The sequence below is a fragment of the Ctenopharyngodon idella genome, chromosome 2, assembly GCF_019924925.1.
Source record: "Ctenopharyngodon idella isolate HZGC_01 chromosome 2, HZGC01, whole genome shotgun sequence".
NCBI classification, from domain to species: domain Eukaryota; kingdom Metazoa; phylum Chordata; class Actinopteri; order Cypriniformes; family Xenocyprididae; genus Ctenopharyngodon; species Ctenopharyngodon idella.
The window spans coordinates 32,125,953-32,149,504 of record NC_067221.1 but is presented as its reverse complement, the minus strand read 5'-3'; the positions used below and the strand labels follow the sequence as shown (position 1 = coordinate 32,149,504).

Below are 23,552 nucleotides of genomic sequence, written 5' to 3'. Positions count from 1 at the left end.
GAAATGTGTTTTTTTGCAAAGAGGGAAATGAGAGTATTGTACATTTATTTAATGATTGTATTTATACAAAACTATTTTGGTGTGATTTGGCTTTTTTTATGAAACATAGTACTAATATTGAATTACAACTTAAAGTAAAAGATGTTTTATTTTGTTATGATAATACTGGTGATTTAAAAATGATTACAATATGGTATATTGTAAATTTACTCATTATATATGGAAAATTCTTTATCCACAAATGTAAATGTGGAGGGAAAAAACCTAATTTTACTCATTTTAAAATAGAATTAGGTCACTACTTGTATACATTAAAAGAAACAAGAAATAACAAAGCCAAAAAAAAAAACTAAATTATTTTAAAGCCTTAAATCTATTCTTTGAATAATTTGTAAAGTTTATACTACATGTATCTACATATGAAGTTTTAAATGTATTTTTGTTTTATTTTTATGTTTTAAACTTATGTGTACTTACAGTATATTGTGCAATAATCCATCAAAAACCACAAAAGGATGTAGATCCATTTACTATTTGGCTCCTAAACTATAGAATAGCATTGCCCAGGACTCTCTCACTCTCTCTAAGGCTAGATTAAAGACTTATTTTTTTAGTCAAGCATACACCTAATTCATTCATGTCTCACAGCTCATGGCTTTAAAATAATGCATTTTTGTAATGCAGCTTTTGAAACAATGTGTATTATAATAATATAATGATATATTGTACTACAAGTAAAACTGACTTTACTTGTCACAGACACGCCAGGCTCCACAGTCACCCAATCACAGCGCACTCCCTCACCAGAATACTAATCACCCACACCTGCCACGCATCAGCATCATTACCAGCAGCACTACAAAAGACACAGCAGCACACACAGTCACTGTCCGGTCTCGTTAATGCATACTCACCTGCTATGCTTACCTTAAGGACTCCCTTGAAGAATACTCACCTGTCTCCAGCGTCCTCCTCATCTCCCAGTGTTCTCCTCGTCTCCCGTGAGTGTCTCAGTGTCTGGTCTGCTCCTCGTCTGCCCGCCATCCACAATCCCTGGAAGTAACAAGACAAGTATCAGCTCTTCAGTCTCATCTGCCACGAACTGCATCAGCCACTACTCACCTGCACTCTGCTCACGCTCTCTGATTGTTCAGTAAACCTGGTTTATATTCCATCAGTGTCTCCGTCCCCTTCTGTGTGTAACAGAAGACTAGACCGTAACTGTCTGAACAGTCAGAATGAGCGCCCCGGATCCATTCCAAGATCTTGTGGATGCACTTCGCCGCACACTCTCCAGCACTCCCACGTCAACACCACCAGCGCACACTTCCGCATTTCCCGCCGCTTCTCCTACACCACCAGCGGTCGCCAGTCCCATGGCCAAACCGGCGTCCTTCTCTGGTTCGGCGGAGGATTGCAACAGTTTCCTGCTGCAGTGTTCGCTGGTCCTGGAGATGTAACCGCACTTGTATCCCACCGAAAGCTCAAAAGTGGCGTTTATAATCTCTCAACTTGACGGAAAAGCTCTTCGCTGGGCTGAGCCACTCTGGTCACAGAAAAACCCCATTGTTCAGTTTCTGTCGAGTTTCATAACTCATTTCAAGGAAGTTTTTGGAAGACCTGCCTGGGATTCATCTGTTGGTGAGAGATTATATCAATTAAAACAAGGTTCCATGTCTGTCCATGTCTTCCACTCGCCCAGTACGACCCATGGTGAGTGTTATCATGCCTACGCTGAATAAGATGAAACCACTTACCATTGTTGTCAACCTTACTGCTGCTGATTTCTGTCTTCCAGTTAATGCTCTCCTCTCCTCTTGGACCTCCGCAGCGCCTACAACCTTATCCGAATACGTGAGGGGGACGAATGGAAGACAGTTTTTGTGACCCCTACCGGTCACTACGAGTATCTTGTTATGCCCTATGGACTCGTAAACACCCCCTCCGTATTTCAGAACTTTATGCATGAGGTGCACCGTGGAGGTCCAACTTGGTGAACACAGTGATTTCCTCTACGTGAAGGATGCCGATCTGGAGTTAAATAGGACCGACACTGTAGCGCACTTGACGTAGGGGTCTTCCTGTCACCGAGTGGATTTGGTAGACTTTCGGCGTGATCGTGGTTTTGAGTTGAAGCTGGCGGCAGAGGGCTCCAGAGATGAAAATTCCGGCTGACCCAGAGTCGAGGAGAGCATTAACTGGAAGACAGAAATCAGCAGCAGTAAGGTTGACACCTCATGACTTGTGCATGAGGAGTTCCTGCACAAGTCAGTTCTGGTTTACATTGATGACATCTTGATCTACTTCCTGAGCCTGGCCGACCATCGCCGCCACGTTGTGGAGGTCCTGCAATGCCTGAGGGCTTTCAACCTGTTCCTCAAGGCCGAGAAATGTATTTTCCACCAGGCCTCAGTGCAGTTCCTTGGCTACAACATCGATCGCAGTGGCATACGGATGGATGAGAGGAAGGTCTCCGCTATCAAAGACTGACCCATCCCCACATCCGTCAAAGAACTGCAAAGATTCCTGGGTTTCGCCAATTTCTACAGAAGATTCATCCACAACTACAGTACCATCACCGCTCCTCTCACAAACCTGTTACGCAGTAAGCCCAAGTCTCTGTCCTGGACCCCAGCCGCCACTCAAGCCTTCGACACCCTAAAGGAAGCATTCACCTCCGCTCCCCTCCTGGTCCATCCCGATCCAGATACACCCTTCGTCGTCGAAGTTGATGCTTCCACCACAGGAGTGGGAGCGGTCCTCTCCCAGCAGCAGGGGAACCCCAGTAGACTTCACCCATGTGCCTTCTTCTCCCGCAAACTCAACTCGGCGGAGGTAAATTACGACATAGGAAACCGGGAGCTTCTTGCCATCAAGCTCGCCCTAGAGGAGTAGAGGCATTGGCTCGAAGGAGCCCAACACCCTTTCGTGGTTCTGACGGACCATAAAAACCTAAAATACCTACGGGACACCAAAAGGTTAAACCTACGTCAAGCGAGGTGGGCTCTTTTCTTCACCAGATTCAATTTTACGATCTCCTACCGACCAGGATCAAAGAACGTAAAAGCTGATGCTCTTTCTCGCATTCTTGGACCTGATGAGAGCACCGAAGATCCAGAGCCCATACTCCCTGAGAAACTCTTCGTAAACCCTATCGTCTGGTCAGAAGAGACCCTACCCGAGTCCAATGCCTCCACCGGGTTGCCCCCAAGGTTTGCAGTACATCACCCGCACACGACGCACTCCCCTCATCCACGCATCACACACGTCACTGGGCACTGGCCACCCAGGGGTCAATGAAACCCTCTCGCTGTTAAAACAACACTTCTGGTGGCCGAACATGGCAGCTGACGTCAGGAGGTACGTGCAAGGGTGCAGGGAATGTGCCATCTCGAAAAGTCCACGCCATCTTCCCTCTGGGAACTTACAACCTCTGCCCGTTCCTAATCACCCCTGGTCACACCTAGAAGTGGATTTCATCATGGACCTTCCAGTCTCCAACAGATGCACCTGTGTAATGGTGGTGGTGGATCAATTTTCTAAGTCATGTCGCCTGATTCCCCTGCGAGGACTTCCCACAGCTATGGAAACTGAGGAAATCATGTTTAACTGTGTTTTCAGATACTATGGACTTCCCAAAGATATTGTATCTGACCGTGGACCACAGTTCACCTCCTGAGTCTGGAAGTCGTTCTTCAAGCTCCTCGGTGTGACCGTAAGCCTCTCCTTTGGCTACCATCCCCAAACGAACGGGCAGACGGAGAGGAAGATACAGGAGATTTCCTACGTTTCCTACGTTTCCGTTTCCTACGTACCTTCTGTCACGGTCACCAGGACTCCTGGAACCAGTTTCTGGGTTGGGCCGAGTATGCCCAGAACTCCCTCCGTCAACCTACCACTGGACTTACTCCCTTCCAGTGCGTACTCGGTTATCAACCCCCACTGTTCCTCTGGACCGGGGAACCATCAGACGTGCCAGCAGTGGACTACTGGTTCCGGGAGAGCGAGAGGGTCTGGGACTCAGCACATCTCCAACTCCAACAAGCCCTACGCAGGCGCAGAATGGCAGCTGACCTTCGGCGTTCTGAAGCACCCAACTACCAGCCAGGACAGAAGGTTTGGCTGTCGACCAAGGACATCAGGATGCACCTGCCCTGTAGGAAGCTGAGCCCTAGATTCATTGGCCCCTTTACCATCCTCCGTCAGATCAATCCCGTCACTTACCAGCTACAGCTTCCCTCTGAGTACAAGATTCACCCTGTGTTCCATGTTTTCCTACTAAAGACTCATCACCCCTCTGTTCCTTTCCCCACAGAGCCTGATTGGGTAATGCCACAGACACGCCAGGCTCCACAGTCACCCAATCACAGCGCACTCCCTCACCAGAATACTAATCACCCACACCTGCCACGCATCAGCATCATTACCAGCAGCACTACAAAAGACACAGCAGCACACACAGTCACTGTCCGGTCTCGTTAATGCATACTCACCTGCTATGCTTACCTTAAGGACTCGTCTCCCAGTGTTCTCCTCATCTCTCGTGAGTGTCTCAGTGTCTGGTCTGCTCCTCGTCTGCCCGCCATCCACGGTCCCTGGAAGTAACAAGACAAGTATCAGCTCTTCAGTCTCATCTGCCACGAACTGCATCAGCCACTACTCACCTGCACTGTCCCGTCCCCTTCTGTGTGTAACATTACTCAAGGTAAACTTTAAATTAAGACAAATGAAAAGACACTTGCATGAACTTGCATGTTCTTTATTTATTATTATTATTTGTGGTGGCAGCATCACATTATACTGCCAGATCTTAATGACAATACCAATCTAACCACCATACTTAACTGATACAAAAAAATTAAAATGTTCCTTAAAGATTATTTAAAGTGAAAACTCTTAAGAACACACAAGTGCATCCACAGTAAGCAATACACTTGATTCAAATAAAAGCATACAAATAAGATCATACTGATTATTTTTCCCTTTTCTGGTCCTACACTGGCTGTTGGCTGCTTAATGAGACTGACCTTGTGATGGAAGTTTTATTTTTTAATACCTACAGCATTACATGCATCAAAGAAATGTACTACATTAATGCTTGGGTGAAATATAACTACAGCGCAATTCATAATTTTAATGTCTATCACTTTACAGTCATTTATATAAATATTTACATGTTTTCTGTTTTTTTTTTTTTTTTTCTCATTCTGGACAAATTACTTTAATTCCCATTTATGCATGCCATTGATAAATGGAGTTTAAATGTGAACTAAAACATACAGTAGTAGACTATAACTCATCAACACCTGTAGTTCATTGAGACACTGACAGACGTTAAATTTGCACATCTTGTGGAAAGTTAAAGCCAACTAAATGCAATCCTATAAAATAAAATATATAAAATATATTATAAAATATATATCATCAACAATGGTGATTATTCTAGATTTTTTTCTATTAAAAAAAAAAAAAATCTGGATGGTTTTGATCCATATAAAATTCAGAATAACTCAACAGAATCACAAACAAATTCCTCACAAATATTCCAATGTCATTTGTGCACGAGTTTATCAAAGGATGATCATTACAGCATTTAGTTGGTGGTGGACAATCAAGTATTTACATTTATTCATATAACAGATGCTTTTATCCAAAGGAGCTTACAAATAAGCAAAAACCCAAGCAACTGAAAACAAACTTCATTAAAAAAAATGTATATTAGCAGTGCTGCAATATAAAATGTGTACACCAGAAAAACACAGTTAGTGAAGAACTGTAAATGCAAAACAGAAGAAAAAAAAAAAACATTATGAAAATATGAAAAATATATTGTTTGTTTTAGTGCTAATAAGAAGCATTTATTTATGGTTCTGAATTATTGCTTATAGAAGAGTTGTGTAATGGTCTCAGAAGGTCTGTTGCTGGCTGAAAAATCATTCCACAGTGGGAGAGAGTGTAAAGGTTCTAGTACAGTAAGTGACTGCGTCTGGTTGCATAGGTGAAATCATGCATCATTCGCTCACTGACCACAGAGGGTCTGCAGGAAGGTGCTGATCCAGAAGGAGTCCAGAATCTTGTGTCTTAAAAGGGAAGCTTCGTGTAGCCACAGGAGAGATACAATTGCAGAGGCTTAATAGCGCTAACTGGAAGGTCAGTTTCTTATTATATGAGCGAATGGGAAGAAAATCATTGTACATCAGCAGCAAGTAAATGTGGACTTGCAGGTGTGGGATGGAATGATCAATCCTAGATATTGTAGATTGTGACTTCTTGAGTGCTTACAGACTCCTGGATATTGTAGATTGTGACTTCTTAAGAGTGCTTATACAGACTCTGAGGAACCCTCATATCCAATGAACCACAAACTTCCCTCTCTCTGGCCCCTCCTGCCATCACCGTTCTGACAGGATGAATTGCCCGTCTAACCCCATGAGACTCTGTGGACTGCACTACTTCAGTGTTAACAATTTGAACGGCTCCAGAGACACTACCTTGAGCCTGCACAGACCCTTTAGTTGGCTGCTTCTCAACAAGGACTACACTCTGGTAGTGCTGCATTTCACGTTTGGCAGTTCCACGCAGGGTAGCATCAGAGCTCTTCTGCTCCTCTACCAATAGGTTCTCTTGAATGTCTAGGGCTGGGCTGGATGTCATCACCAGAGTAGGATGGGGTTCCACCACATAAATGGGGGTGGCAGGGGCATAGTACAATGCAGGCTGCTGGACTAACAGAGTTGGGTTAGAAACCATCACCTTCTCATGGACATACATTCCTGTAGAGGACGTGCTGCTTGCCTGCTGTCCTCCTGCAGCATGAATAATGGCGGAAGACTTTCCTCTCTCCTGAGAATTTAGTAGACCAACTGTCTCCTGTACGTCGACATCTTTGTGTGTGGTAGACAGGACCGGTTTGAAGGTCACAGCAGTGGTTGTGGTCATATCAAGTTCTATTGTAGAACCACTACAGATCTCAGCTAGGGTCTTGAACCTCAGACCAAGGTCATCAAGGAAAGCAAGGTTATCATCTTCATGCATGAAACTGCAGATATCCTCAAATGAGCCCATGCAAGATTCCTGACCCTCGTATTCATAGACCTTTAGACTGTCTCCCATATCTTGCTTCCTAGCCGCATAACCTGTTTTCTGCAATAACAGAAAATAATGTTGCATTTACTGATCCATTCATATACAACAATGACCCAAAATGCATTGCCAAAATATATAGTATTGACCGTACATACTATACTAAAGGGTTAGTTCATGCAAAAATGAAATTTCTGTCACCCTCATGTCGTTCCACACCCGTAAGATCTTCGTTCATCTTCAGAACACAAATTGAGACAAATTTTTTGATGAAATCCAAGAGGTATATGACTCATCCATAGACAGCAATATAATCACCACTTTCAAAGTCCAGAAAGGTATTAAAGACATCGTTAAAACAGTTGACGTGATTGCAGTGGTTCAACCTTAATTGTATGAAGCGACGAGAGTACTTTTTGTTGACTTTATTCAGCAATCTCTTCTCTTCCCTGTCATTATCCTTGCGCAGTTGCCGCAGTAAGCACACTGAAGGCTTCTGTGTTTATGTCAGAATATTAGCCAAAGCTGCACATGTGAGCAGCACAATGCATGCGTGTGATGCTGATACAGGAGCCGGCCAATAATGAGTCTGCGTTCTGACGTAGAACCTGGAAACGCTGGAGGTAAACAACGTATGAGAAAGACACAGAAGAGAAGATATTGTTGAATAAAGTTGTTATTTTTGTTATGTTTTTGCGCACAAAAAGTATTCTCGTCACTTCATAAAACTAAGGTTGAACCACTGCAGTCACATCAACTGTTTTAACAATGTCTTTAATACCTTTCTGGACCTTGAAAGTAGAGATTATATACCTCTCTGATTTCATCAAAAATAGCTTTATTTGTGTTCTGAAGATGAACAAAGGTCTTGCGGGTGAGTAATTAATGACAGATTTTTCATTTTTGGGTGAACTAACCCTTTAAAGAATTTTAATTTAATTTTATTTATATTTTTTTTAAAGTTAAAGTTTAAACCTGTTACTCTTACCCCCGGTTTCACAGACAAGGCTTAAGCTAGTCCTAGACTAAAATGCATGTTTGAGCTGTTTTAACTGAAAGTAACTTTTGTCTCAAGATGCACACCAGTAATGTTTTTTTTCTAAAAGCTATTTAAATAGCCTAATTGAACTAAGGCCTTATCCTGGCTTAGTCTAAGCCCAGTCTGAGAAACCGGGCCCAAAAATTCTTGTGTTCTGGTGCTAGGAGCCCTCCCTTCAATCATTTATTATTATTATTATTATAATATCTTAATCTGTAAAGTATCATATTTTAATACTTTCTCAGTGGTGCTGCTTCCCTTATCGGTTTCATTTTATTGCTCATCATGTTATAATTTTCATGATTTTTTTTATTTTAGTTTATAATTTTCTAGACTAAAAGTGGTTTCAATCAAATTTGCGTTGCATGTCAAATGTCACAATCCCATACATTGTGATTAAACACAACAACATAATTGGATTGTAGCTGAAACTGTGCAAAAGATCAATAGAAACTGGTTGAGAAAGACCCAGAGTGTCTGTGGAACAGCAAATAGTCCAGATGACATGTGAACATTTTTTTTTTACTTTTTCATGAAAGCATGTAATTTCATACACTTGTACACTTTGGGGCCCTGAACATTTTCAGAAATGGAGCCATCACAAAAATGCCCTGTGATCGCCATGGCAACCATTTTACATTCCGCTATAACCAAATTATGTATTTTGTATCATATCTTCTGAATCAAACATGATAACACAGAAAAGGTGATGTTTACCCCTATGTTTTGATGGTCAAGGAATACAATGATGCCATATAAAAACATCAAGCCCCGGAAGTGACAGTGGAAACGCGATTGGCCCTGGCACTAGCACGTTCTCCTTTGACCCGACAGTGGAAACACAGCTAATGTCTCCATCACAGTCTCCTCTACATTGACACAGAGCTGTGCACTTTAAGGAATGCAGCCACAACTTAGGAGTGGACTAGCTTGCATGTGAAAGTGTTGACCACAATGGTCTCCAATCGCTTGGGTCCAACCCCAGACTGAGATGGCATATTTGGTGCCACCTCAAGTGCTTATCCCCAACAGTGTCCTCCTTGGTACACTGCTCTTTTGAGGTGCTGCACCAGTGCATCCTTAGATGAGGGGATTTGTTCCATTCCTCTTCCTTTCTTTGTAAACAACGCAAGACAAGCTTGATCGATGTTGAGTTGGCTGCTGGTGTGATCATAGAGGAGAACTGTGAAGTGGTTCATAATGGAAATCACCTCCTCTGGAATGCTTTTGGAGCCTTTGACAGGGCATTGAAGGCTTTCTGCAGTCCAGGTATCCCCTGCTGTCTTCTTGCCCATGGTTGCAAATGTAGATGCAGTGTTACAACCAGTGAAGGCATGGAACACAGGAAGGGCCTTGGATTTGTCAAGACCCAGAGATTTGGCAGTCTCATGGGCAGGTATGTATCTGAAGTTCTTGCCAATCCCAAATGCCACCCACATCTCCTCAATAACCAGCTCTGACACATGTGTAATGGCTAGGACCATGACATCTGTGTCCACAGTGCACAGGGTGATCTTTTTAAATCCTTTTCTTGCAGAATTTGCCATATGGAGTAGCAATCTTGTATCTGCCTCTTCATGTATGCAAGAGGCAATCTGATTGGATTCTTGTGCAGGCCAGTGTGCCATAACAGAAACTGGGATCTTTCTTGGGTAACACTTTATTTTACAGTGTCATTGTTACATATGTTACATGTAGTTACTCCAGTAATATCTAAAAATTATGCATAATTACATGCAACTAACCCTAAACCAAACCAAACCCTAATCCTAAGTACATATAGTTACTTAATATTACTCAGTACTTAAATGTATAATTGCAGTGTAACAAAGACACTTTAAAATAAAGTGTAACCCTTTCTTGCTGTCTCATGGTATACCAGTTGTCAATGGTGACAAGCAGATTAGCAGATAGTTGATTTAGTGTACTGGTTGTAGGCCCATGTCATCAGGATGTGGAGACTACTGGCAGTTACAAATCCAAGGCCCTTCCTGTGTTCTATGCCTTCACTGGCTATGACACAGTATCTGCATTTGCAACCAGGGGCAAGAAGATAGCATGGGATACCTGGAATGCAGATGACATGACAACAGAGGCCAAATCCCCCCAACTAAAGATGTACTGGTGGCAACAGACTGGGGTTGGTTGGACCCAAGCATTTGGAGACCATTGTGGTCAACTCTTCCACCATCCTTGAACTCTTAAGCTGTGGCTGCAAGAAAGGCTGCCGGTCGGCACTGCAAATGTAAAAAGCTTTCTTAAAGTGAACGGCTCTGTGTCATTGTGGAGGAGTCTGTGAAGGAGACTGAAGAATAGGTTCAACAACAACAACAAAACAATCAAACAAACGTGTTTCTAAAATAGATTTTTTGAAGTAAATCTTTGTGTCTGACATTCTTTTTAAGCTATATTGCTATGGTCATATTGATTATTCTACTCTTTACAGTCACTGTATTGTCAGGGTTAATGAACAAAAGAATTAAGCTTTTGAAACTCTACACAACATGCATGCAACAGACATGATATTATAAAGTCTAGCTTCTCAGATACTGTGATTTCCTTCTCACATCACTGAATTCACCATTGACTATTCACCTGAACAGTTTATGATGTTTTATATGGTATCATTGTAATCACTGACCATCAAAACATAGGGGTAGACATCATCTTTTCTGTGTTATCATGTTTGATTCAGAAGATATGATACAAAATACATAATTTGGTTATGGCGGAAAGTAAAATGGTCACCATAGCGACCACAAGGCGTTTTTGTGATGGCTCCATTTCTGAAAATGTTCAGGGCCCCAAACTGTACAAGTGTACCAAATTTCATGCTTTTTTATGAAAAAGTGAACATTTCACCTCAAGTTTTGCACATATCAGGAGACTCCTTTGAACTCAATGTGGCATTGATATTTAAGTTCTTAAACTGTGTAAAATTGATACTTACTTGAGAATAGTAGTTGCCTAAGAAAGCATCAGACAGTGCAAGGCCATCAGAGGTGTCAAATCTGCTAAGTTCCTCTTTTCTTTTTGCATACATGTACTCATCAATCTGACTCTTCTGGTGATCATGTGCATCAATATGCCAATCACCTTGGTTGAAAGAGGACCAATGTGAGCCGTCTGCTTTCACTGCACCAAATTTTGCATCAATCCTCTTCTGAGCATTCACATTACTGAGGTTGCTGCCATCATGCCCTTTTGACACCGGTAAGAGCGGTATTCCCTGTGGGGCAGAGTACATTTTTTATGCCTCTGTTAACAGTGCCTGATACATTATTCACATATGAGCACCATGCAGGGTCTTAAATTAACACTTGCTTAGTGCCAAATGCGAGCAAAAATCATCTTCGGCAAGTAAATGATATTACCAAATCACTTTAACTTGATAAGAGTAATAGCTTGAACCTTGAAGATGTAAGCGATGTGCATGATTCAAATGAAAGTGAAACCATCTAAAGTAAACATCAAAACTTCAGACTAGGAATGCACCGATACCATTTTTAAGGACTGAGTACGAGTACCGATACTTTTTTCTGGTACTCGCCGATACCGATGCCTATACATTTATTAATTTCTCTCTTTCTCTCTCTCTTTTTTTTGGTGATGTTGCAGTTTTCCAAGCACAACACAGTGAGACTAATGAATGTAGGACAGCTTCTTTATTATTACTCTAATGAAAAAAGTAATAATTTTTATGTGCTTGTCACAAACTTAAAGAATAAAAATTTCACAGTGTCCAATAACCTTCAAAGGGCATAATTACCAGTGTATATATAATTGTTGTTATATAAAAAGAAATTTACAAACAAATTACAAACAATACAACAAATACTATAGAGATACAAATTAAATAAACTTGTTTTTCAGATACAGTAGGTTTATTTACCATGTATACATTTATTTAACATCTTTTGTTGTTTTATTAACATTAATGACATATAGGCTACGGTCCCTTTAAGACCGAATCCATGGATACTGATACATATCCTGTTTTCACCCAAATGTTTACATCGACTTAAGCCACTTGCTCTTAGCTGGTTTAAGATGGAATTATTACTAAACTTTAGCTGGTCTCCCAGCCTGGTTTAGCTGGTCAAGCTGGTCTCCCAGCCTGGGTTAGCTGGTTTTAGCTGGTCTCCCAGTCTCCTAGTTAACCAAAACCCCTCTAAAAACAGCTATGACCAGGCTGGGAGACCAGCTGAAACCAGCCTGACCAGTTTAGGCTGGTTTTAGCTGGATTACAGTGAATGAGATTATAACGTTATTCCCCGATGCTGATGTACAATTAAAAAGTTAAATCTGAGGTAGACATATAACTTTCCTTAACTTTATATCATGGCGCTGTGATGCAGTACTGGGGTTTCCCTCAATACGTCATACTCCAGGATTCCCCTGTCGTCGGGACATATAGAACGCTTAACTTTATCTTTATAGACTAAATACAGTGATATGACCACCAAACTCGCACCTATACTATACTATATAAGCTACTACAGGCAAGCAGGTTGACTCAGAATATGGACGTAATGTGCAAAGTTTGACGCTAAGCATTTCCCAGTGAAATACTGGCATAAAGTTGGCTTGACATTGGACGGTCCATATTCACAAATTTAGGGACCGTCTCTAAAGTTACATACGACATTGGTAAACACATTTCTAACTTCAATATCATTTGAAGATAATGACTTACAGTCATAAACTGTAATGTGCTCGTGTAGGTGTCGGGCATGATGCACACCTTTTAGATTTTTTATATTTGATAAAATAAACTAAAAATGCTATTTTTTTTAGTACCTCATAAACTTATATTTATTTTAATATCAACAATCTAAAATTATGGTATATGGTAGATTTTTGATATTTAAGAAAATAAACAGTCAAATCATGTGTAAATATTACTATTTTTCACTACAGCATGAGCTCATATTTATTATAACAGTCTAAAATTTGTGCATCACACCTACATGAACACTTTACAGACTGTAATTCATACTCTTCAAATACTATAGACTCAGAGCTTTAAATTATGGTATATTTTGTGTATGAGCATACAGTAGGCTAAGTGAAATATAAAACGATATTTACATATGACTTGACAGTTTATTTTATTCAATATCAAGAATCTAAAAGGTGTGCATCATACCTACATGAACACTTTACAGTTGGTTTTATGATTGTAAGTTATTCTCTTTAATGCTATTGAAGTTAGAAATCTCGTATGTACCTTTAGAGACGGTCCCTAAATTTGCAAATATCAACCATTCAATGTCAAGCCAACTTTATGCCAGTATTTCACTGGGAAACGCTTAGTGTCAAACTTTGCGCATTATGTTCATATTCTGAGTCAACCTGCTTGCCTGTAGCCCATAACCTACATCCTCAATATGGTGCGAGTTTGGTGGTCTTTATATCACTGTATTTAGTCTATAAAGATAAGTTAAGCATTCCATATGTCCCAACGACAGGGGAATCCTGGAGTATGACGTATTGAGGGAAACCCCAGTACTGCAGCACAGCGCCGTGATATAAAGTTAAAGAAAAGTTATATGTAGGCGTAATTTGCGGGTGGGGCGGGTGGGACATGTCCCCACCACTTTTTGGCAGGGTTGATATTGTCCCCACCACTTTTTGAAACATCTCGCGGCACGGATTTATCTAATACAAAAGAAACATCTTTAGCTGACTAGCAATTTGTTCGTTTGTGTTAAATAATAGGCGATCTGGCATGGGATGTGTTGTTTTTGAAATCATGCTGAGTGCTCGTTGCCGCTGTTATCTGGCGACAAGATAGGCTGAGAAGTGCCGCACATCTCCAATGGTAAGAGATACAGACCCTCTTATCTCCCTATAATAATACTATCTCTGAATACACCAGTCTGTCAAAGCCACTGGAAGGCAAGCCTGCAACCTTTAGCCAAAAAAGCGTAACGGCTAATGCTAACTGGCGGAATGGGCAGTACGCAGGGAGGAATTTTGAATGGCGACACGATAGGTTGAGAGGTGCCGCACGTGATTAAGTTAGCCGTTACGCTTTCTCCAATGGTAAGAGATACAGACCCTCTTATCTGCCTATAATAATACAATCTCTGCCACTGAATTTGTGGACGCGAATTTGTAACGTGAATTAAAACGGCCCGAAAATTGCCTGCTGAATATTAGAGGTTGTATTTTTAAACAGAATTAATATTTTGGAAGTGAAATCTTAAAGGTGAATATGGATTATTGAATTTTTAACATTGAAAATGTGAGTGAAATGTTTTGAATTGAAATATATTTACAGTTTAAATATACATGTTGAATTTCAGCCCATAAATAAAAATGCAAGCCCAAAAAATACAATGCATTAAAATACAAGCACGGTTAATGCAATGCATTTTTTTGTTTTTGTTTTTTTCAATTAGTGCAATTCAACATGCTTTTTGTTTCAGAAACATATGGCATTGTTTTACTTCCATAGTAACCCTAGCAACATTATGACTGTTGAGCACCTGTAGATTTAGATCACCAAAATAAACTGTTTTGTTAAAAAAAAATCTCTAAAAATAGACATTTCATTTGGATAATTATGCTTGCAGGCAAAAAGACATTTGGGTTGTAAAAGATAAAGAGACTGCAGCTGAAAATTTTGTCATGGCTAGTGCCATTCAGGAAAAAATTTAAAAAAAATAAATAAATAATAGGCATGTGTAATTATTAGGTTTTGCAATTTGTGTAGTTGACAGCAAAGAGCAAACATTTGTGCAGCAGCACTCTTTACTCATCTAACACAAAACACAGGAAATGTAAATGCAGTATAATAATAATTTTATATATAAAAAAAGTGGAAATTATTGGGGTCCAAGCAATTTGTAAAATTACTAAACTTGTCAAACTGAAAACAAATACTGCTGATTTTTGTTGATACAATTACATTTGTGATATGCAGTATATAACAGTTCAAAAGTTTAGAAATTTTAATCGCATTGGAATTTGCTGATTTTCGCATGTGTCCTCAAAATGTTTGTGTAGTTTTTTTATATTTTCCTGACAAGATACAGGCTAATTAGTCATACGGACCACATCTAAAATCTGCTAAACAGTTAAATGAATCCAAATTCCTTTTAGAGTTATTGCAAATTCAAAATGGCTGAAAATGTAATGGAAATGACCATTTGATTTGGGGGCACCTAAGTACTTTTTTTTTATTGTTCAAAGAGCAAAACTGTGAATTAGCTTTTTATAGTGCTAACTTTGTCAGATTATCACAAAATTTGGTAGACAGCTTTATATACATGTGCTGTACAGCTATTCAAAATTCAAGTTACTAGGTACTTTACCTACTAAAATTAGATTGGTTGTTGGCAGCCATTTTTATTGTCTGATTGGTTATGACTGGTGATTGATTAGGGTTGCCCTCCACGATCACAGTTAAGTAACCCTGAAGGCTGGGACATTTCCTGAGTGTGGGATGCACAGGCGCCCACAAAGCTGTAAAAGTTGACAAAAGCATTGCTAAAGACCTAGATATTCATTAATCAATTATAAGATATCCTGTCATGATAAGATAACCTTCAAATACAGAAAATTCTAGACTGTTGCTACTCTCCCTAGGAAAGATCGATCATCCTGAAGAAATCACTCTAAGAACAGAACGGGCAATCCTAAAAGAAGTGAAAAAGAACCCAAGGCCTCCAGAAGATGTGACGTCATATAATATCTGATTCTGAATTGCCACAATCAGTCTCTTATTTATGTTTGGTGATCAATATACACAGTGGCATAACTTTGTTTTAAAAAGTGGGTGGGACATGATTAGAGGTGTTATTGTACATATCATTGCATTGAAGATTCGCATTGAATATTTGTTTACCTTAATGTTCTGGTGGTAGAACTTTCATTTATCGTGCCAGAAAGTTAGTGGGTTCTAATCCGCCTTCGTATAATTAGGTTTTTTATTTATATACCAAAGATGTTCATCAGTGATTGTATATCAAGAGCAGGGGCACGTTTGTGTGCATTTTGTTTAGTGATTTCACTGGAACGAATAAAGAGTCTCTGCAACGGCATTAAGGGATAGACTGAAGCGCTCGTCTGTGTGAAGATTATGAATGAGCCACAAGAAAACACAGTTGCCTTCTGCCATTGATAACAGCGGCAACGAACACTCAGCATGATTTCAAAAACAACACATTCCAGGCCTGATCGCCTCTTATTTAACAAAAATTCTGCTGGTCAACTGGAGATGCTTTGTTTGTATTAGGTACGTCCATGCCACGAGATGTTTCAAAAAGTAGTGGGGATAATATCGACCCTGGCAAAAAGTGGTGGGGACATGTCCCACCCGTACCACCGACCCACCCCTAACATGACGCCTATGAATACACATAAGGAGCGCTACTGATGCCATAGAAACAGAAACCAAGCAACCGAAAAAAATAATAATAATAGTGTTGGTTGTCACTTGTTACCGTCACAGCTGGTTGGGACAAAAACTCTCATTAACATGACAGAAATGCCTTTAATCACGTGTTTCTATTGCGCCATTACTGGTTAGGGCATGTGTAACAGTAAAATTCTGTCTTGTACTGTAGTGTTACATACCTTGTCCTCTCCCTGTCCTTCAGTGTTATATACTATAAGATGCTCTTTAACATCAGTTGGGATGGTCTTGAAACCTGCTGCAACTCCTGCACCACCACAAAGGCAGAACAGCAGCAGAAGAGGCACCACTGCAAACACAGACAAGTCAGTTATCAGTGTTCATTCAGCACATCAGCTGTAATCGTCTTTAAACATATCCACAACCGCACATAATACTTATATGTAACACTTATATTTACTAATATGTATAGTTGTTATTTGAAGTGCTTGTTGCTTAAAGAGCTTAAGTGAATAGTTTTAATAGTTTATGTCCGAATGCCGGCTCATTATTGGCCAGATCCTGTGTCAGCATCACATGCATGCATCGTGCTGCTCACATGTTCAGCTTCGGCCTATACTGAGTTGGCGTTCGGACGTAAACAAGGAAGCCTGCACTGAGTTCACTACGTATGACAACGGTTCAAATTGTTGAATAAAGTCGTTATTTTTGTTTTGTTTTTGCGCACAAAAAGTATTCTCGTCGCTTCATAACATTAAGGTTGATCCTCTGTAGTCACATTGACTATTTTAACCATGTTTTCAACTACCTTTCTGGATGTCAAAAGGTGCAATGATGTTGCTGCCTATGTGTGGATCCGATAGCATCGGATTTCATCAAAAATATCTTAATTTGTGTTCTGAAGATGACAGAAGGTCTTACGGGTGTGGAACAACATGAGGGTGAGCACCTAATGACAGAAATTTCATTTTTGGGTGAACTAACCCTTTACATGTATTACTAATTGTTATATGTTTAATTCATGTTTATAAAAAAGACACTTCAGAGCGTGACATCATTTTACGACAGTTGTAGTGTCCAAAGAATTTTTGCATGCTCAAAGTCTAGCGTGACCACAGCTTTAGGGTGCAAACAGTTCCAGTGCAACTGAATTTAGACTGCCTACTACAGGTAGTCTCGGGTTCTGTACTGCGGTGGACTCCCAAGTAGGCATGACAGCTTTCACATTACCAATTTTTCAAGCGAACCGTGCTTTGTTTCGAACTAAACTGTCCGTGTGAAAGCAGTAAAAAAAGTTTTTCTAGGAAAACACACATTTTACTTTTAAATTATGATGCAAGCATTTGACAAACAGCACATCCTTACAGCAAGAGAGAGATTAAATGTTGCTACTCACACAGAAGGAGCAGCAGTCCCAGCAACATTAGAAACACACCAGATACTCCAAATCTAGAGACCGTTTTTTCTGGCAGGCAAACTTTTGATGCGTCACATGTGCAAACGTCTATCTGAAGCATCTGACCAGCGCAGATCTTCCCCTGCTGGTCACTCACATCCACAAACACATGGTACACACCAGGCCATAGTGTTGTTTCTGATCTGAATATTGCTGTAGTGTCTGAAAATATGATGTTAAACATGAAGACATAAACAAGATTCATACATGATTAATCATACTTTTTAAGGCAAAAATTCAGTACTAAAAATTATTACTAAAAATGTTTGCACTGATTGCACTGCTTCTTTTACTTCACATTCTTAACCCTATTCTGATGGGATGTGAGTAATGTAATAATTGCCAGAGCTTCTGCAGGATTTTAATACTGTCCAAAAAAAAACAAAACATTTCAGGACTTGTTTTTAACTGCGTTATTGTGCTTGTAAAGAGATGTCCTTGAAAATAACCTCAGGCTGGTGATGCACTGGACTGCATCCAGTTATTTATTCACTAGTGTAACAAGTTCATTGTCCTTTTGTTTTGTTTTGAAAACTTTTAGTTTGTATTGTTTTATTCCAGTTTCCCCTCATTAGTCCTTGTTTCCAGGTGTGTCTTAATCTATTAGTCCTTCTGTATTTAAGCCCTTGTGTTCATTGTCAGGTCTTGTCCTTACATGGATGTTTCATCTGCATGCTCAGTTCTGTTTCCTCTGTTTCCTCAGTTCTGTTTCCTGGTTCTTGTGTTCTTTTGTTGATGTTATTATTAAATAGATATTTTCCCCCGGTTTCACAGACAAGGCTTAAGCTAGTCCTAGACTAAAATGCATATTGTAGCCGTTTTAACTGAAAGAAACTTGCACTGACATATCTTAAAATATGTTAGTTGGTTTTGAGCCATTCTTGACACATTGTTTTGTCTCAAGATGCACACCAGTAATGTTTTTTTTCTAGAGCACGTTTATAAAAGCTACTTAAATGCCTTAATTGAACTAAGGCCTAACAACCGGGCCTTAATCTGCATTTGGATCCTCTCTCCCTGTTCCTTTACCCCAGAGTTACAATCAGTTACTTATTGATGGTTTCCATTTCAATGGAAAATCTAAATGCAACACTTATGTAACACTTCCTTCATGCATCTGTATCTACAGCATTATTCTCATGAAGGTAGTTTAAAGTGCTGTATCTTATTTCTCAGTCTTTCTCTAAGTATTATCTCATGGCTATGACATTCCCAAGAGAAAAAATCTGATCCCCCATAGAAAGCAATGTAAGTACCACATTCAAGGTCCAGAAAGGTAAAGACATCATTAAAATAGTCCACGTGACTACAGTGGTTCAACCTTAATGTTATGAAGTAACGAGAATACTTTTTTTTTTTTGTGCAAAAACAAAACAAAAATGACGACTTTATTCAACAATTTCTTCTCTTCCCTGTCATTCTCCTATGCTGTTTACGTCAGGGGTCTCCAACCTTTTTGTGAACGAGGGCTACCTCAAGGGACAAAATAATCTAGAGGTCTACTTGTTATTCTCAAAAATATTTATTATAAATATGACATGGTGGTGCTTTTTTACTTTTACTTTACTTTTTCACCATCATATGCAAAATAATACAATATCTTAATATCCTGGTTCAGACTTACAAGCATTTTAAATTATTTTTTATTCAACAACAATTCCTGAACATTATGAAAATATATATTGAAATATGTACATTTATAATTTTCTCTCTGAAAATCACATTAATTAACTGCCACACAATTTTAGGAGTCATTTGCCACAGTGGCAACAATAAGTGTTTGATTTTGTCTCATGGAAATGGACATTCATTTAAAAAATCATTTTGATGCTATACACGTGAGCAGCAAGACGCATGCGTGTGATGCTGACGCAGGAGCTGGCCAATAATGAGTCAGCGTTCTGACACAAAACCTGGAAGCTCTGGACTGTGTCTACAATGTAAACAGCATAGGAGAATGACAGGAAAGAGAAGAGATTGTTGAATAAAGTCATTATTTTTGTTTTGTTTTTGAGCACAAAAAGTATTCTTGTCGCCTCATAACATTAAGGTTGACCCACTGTAGTCACGTTGACTATTTTAACGATGTCTTTAATACTTCTCTGGACCTTGAATGTGGTAATTTCATTGCTTTCTATGACTATGGGAGATAAAAAACCTCTTGTGTCTTACAGGTTTGGAACGAAATGGGGGTGAGTACTTAATGTCAGAAATTTTATTTTTGGGTGAACTAACCCTTTAAAATATACACATAAGACAATAAGTTTCAGTCAAAGTTTTTCATTACCGTTGAGATGTTCGACACGCCATGACTCCTTTGTTCTTTTTTCATCCACATTGAAACCAAAGGGTGCTCCATTGGGGAAATGATCTTTGTCCACAGCCGTGACATAAACCACATGGTCTTCATAGCACATTCTTTGAGACTGATGGATCAGCACAGGACAGTGGTCATTAAAGTCCTTCACTTGAATGGCAATGGTACCTGTAGCAGTTTTAGCTGGAATTTCTGTAACGAAAGTGACATATTCCTCCCATGATTTTAAATGCAATTTAAATGCATGCAACACATTAATCTATACATTGAAACTCCATTTAATGTTTTTTAATAAGTGCTTTTAATAATAACCTTTGCCAAAGCTAACTGTTTTACATACGTATCACAAAGGCTGACTTACCATTGGTGATGCAGATTATGTGGGCATAATATGTGTTATTGATCAGAAACTTGGACTCATAATCTGGAAATTTATTGAGTCTTATATCAGCTGTCCTCTCATCTATAATTAGCCAGTTGTCAACATCTTTTCCTTTTGCATACCTAAAATGGATGAAAGGAGTACTTTTATTACAACATCTGAATAAAACCACATTGTTGAGTATGTTGTAAAGGGATGTTCTTTTTCACAAAATGTTTTTGTATTCTCACCTCACGTTATTAGCAATTAATAGTGTGTCACTGTCTATTGCTGCGTAATTGGTTATGACTTTTCTCAAATCAATAGTGGTGCTTTCTTCAGATATGGTGATGACTTTGACTGCAGGTTTGAAGCGAGGGCCCTCGGGCTGGTTGATCACACTGACTTGGATGGTGTACGTCTTGCTCTCTGTTATGACTACTGATGAGTGATACTCTGCCTTGTTAGAGACAGACACCTGAAGCCTTAGTTCCTTCAGCTCTTCAAAGTCCAGTTCCTTTAAAGGTAAACAATGGGTGAAAAACAGGAAATGGGGGATGCAAGATTGTAGGACACTTCCTGCTGAACATTTCAAGTATGCTGAACAAACTGCTACACATTTATTCCTGTTCCATGAGGTTCACTTATAATGTTGGTAAGACCTTTACATCAAAAGTAGTGACAAATTTAAAAATAAATGGCTACTTTCTACCCTGTTTTTGACCCTCTGGCTTGAACACTCTGTTTAAAGGGTTGTGTCCCAAATATTATATTCATTATGCAGTGTAGATTGTTTCAATTTCAACATAACAGGAGCTTTAACAAAATTGCAACTCTTCTGAAACCTAAAATGACAATTTGCAGCTGGAAAAACTGAACGCTTCTCTAGTGAGGAAACACGCTTTAACCTTGTGCACGAGCAGACCATCTACGGGACAAGCCAAAGCTTTTTTATCTTTATGGCGCATATTACTAATGCGCTCTTTAAATAACAAAAAAAATAAATATTGCACCATTGACTTTAGACCAGGTTTCAGTTGGTCAATGGCGCAGTCTATTTTAGTTGCCTCAAAATAGCAACGCGCCATGAACACACCTCGTTTTCAGACCAGCATGCCCATGGGCGCACAAATGAGCACAAATCCATTTGCCATTTAAATAATGTGGCGCAGGGCGTAAAAATTATAACTGCATCGGGCTGAAACTAGCAAAATACACTTGCGTTGCACCTGGAAACGCATTGCGCCAGGTGTATGATAGGGCCCCATAAGTGCATATGAAGTGTTATTTGGGACAAGGCCTATGTTTCATGCCGACTTTGCCGATTTTGTTTTTAAACAGTCAGAATGTAATGCAGGTTTTGCAAAGTGGCGAAAGTGTTATTGCAGTTAAAAACTATATTAGAATAGTTAGTGTGCAAGGAAAAACAAAGCACTATTTGTAAAAGCAAAACAGAAAAAAATACAATCAGCTTACCTTATTGAGAATTAGTATGCCTTCATTGGTCTTGTTATCTGTGGTTATGGAGAAATAACCAGCTTCGTTTCCTGACACGATAGTGAAGACAGCCAGCCAGTTTTCAGAATAGATGAGATCAGCATCAGTCGCTTTAATTCTTACCACTTCCACATTTTTAGTGTTTTCCTCCACCCTGCACTCATACTATAAACCAAACAAAATGATTACACATACATTAATAATTATGGTTAGTTCACTCTAAAATGCAAATTAAGTCATTTACACACCCTGGTGTTGTTCTAATGCAGTATGCCGCTCTTTCTTTTCAGACCACAAAAGCAGAATTTTTCAGAATTTTTTGGCAGTGAATAGCAACGAGCATTAAGCTTTTTTAAAAAAAGATTTCATTTCAAAACATTTAATTTCAGTTAAATGCCCTGTCCTTTTAATGCTCGTGACGAGTAACATAAATATGTAACATAAAATATAATACATGTGTTTTACATGTTCCCATCTGCATAAATCTATCCTCAACATCACATCATGAACTAAAGATATGTCATTTTAAGTCATTTGGTATACTGTATGCTGCAGTAGCTGAGATGTGGTGATACCCAAAAAATAAACCTTACAAAGTTTTTCTCCAAAGTAGGAATGTTGTCATTGACGTCAAGTATTTTGATAACAGCTGTCCCTGTCCCTGTAAATCCGTTTGGAGCTCCATTCATATCAGTTGCTTTAATGGTCACCGTGTATGTGTCTTTTTTCTGTGATGAGAAAAGCACAAACTTCAGTCTCATGTGGAGGGAAAATATCAGCAATACAATTATGATTCATTTCAACAGTTTCAAAACCTTTAGATACAGTCTGTGGTAAAATGACCCAGAAAAGTAGAAGAAATCAATTTTCGGAATGTCAGTCAATGGGAAATTTTCAATCTTTAATCTAACATTTCTTCAAGAATAAATTTGACTTATGAAACACCTAAGACTGAAATTAACTACACAATAAGTTTTAATGAGTCTGTATGTTAAGCGGTTCAAGCTAAATTAATTACAAATTACAAACACGATACTAATTTAAATTCATGTTAGTGACTGTATACCTCTCTGTCTAGCGTGTTGTGCATGACGAATATCTGTCCAGTCTCTTGATTAATGTAGAACATGCCAGCGTGACTCTCTTCAACAATGCTGTAGGAAATTTTTGTATGCAGAGTTCCTTCTTCATCTGCATCTGTTGCTGTGATTTTCATTATAAACGTGTCTGAAAAATGAGTACAAGGGTAGAGATAGCACATCTTAAATACAAATATATTTCATGAAATCTTAATTCGACTGCATTCAAAAGTGTTCAAACAACCTGTTAGAGCTGTTTTTAGTGGGAAATGTATTTTGTTTGTTTTTCTTTGTGTATTTTTATTTGTGTTTTAGTTATTTTAGTACTTCACTCAGAAATGTTGCCTTGGCAACT

The 23,552-nt window shown here is 39.2% G+C and overlaps 1 protein-coding gene and 1 long non-coding RNA gene across 4 annotated transcripts in view; one reads left to right on the top strand and one right to left on the bottom strand.

Moving 5' to 3' along the window:
• The window catches only part of LOC127506535 (uncharacterized), a 100,942-nt gene extending 94,571 nt beyond the window's left edge, over nt 1-6,371 (top strand). The window contains exon 4 of one of the 2 annotated variants that reach the window (XR_007928009.1): nt 6,225-6,371. This is a non-coding gene — a long non-coding RNA (uncharacterized LOC127506535). Of the gene's footprint in view, nt 1-6,047; nt 6,197-6,224 lie in introns of those variants that run through there. The other variant, XR_007928008.1, reaches the window with a different exon arrangement.
• Nucleotides 4,744-23,552, bottom strand: part of dsg2l (desmoglein 2 like) — a 42,318-nt gene continuing 23,509 nt past the window's right edge. The window contains exons 5-14 of one of the 2 annotated variants that reach the window (XM_051882568.1): nt 23,185-23,345; nt 22,712-22,846; nt 22,098-22,283; nt 20,873-21,138; nt 20,622-20,764; nt 20,231-20,452; nt 17,884-18,105; nt 16,709-16,836; nt 11,073-11,351; nt 4,744-7,143 (exon numbers count right to left, since the gene is read on the bottom strand). In XM_051882568.1, coding sequence (XP_051738528.1) covers nt 6,313-7,143; nt 11,073-11,351; nt 16,709-16,836; nt 17,884-18,105; nt 20,231-20,452; nt 20,622-20,764; nt 20,873-21,138; nt 22,098-22,283; nt 22,712-22,846; nt 23,185-23,345 — 2,573 coding nt within the window. In that variant the 3' untranslated portion in view covers nt 4,744-6,312. The remainder of the gene's footprint in view (nt 7,144-11,072; nt 11,352-16,708; nt 16,837-17,883; nt 18,106-20,230; nt 20,453-20,621; nt 20,765-20,872; nt 21,139-22,097; nt 22,284-22,711; nt 22,847-23,184; nt 23,346-23,552) is intronic. The other variant, XM_051882579.1, reaches the window with a different exon arrangement.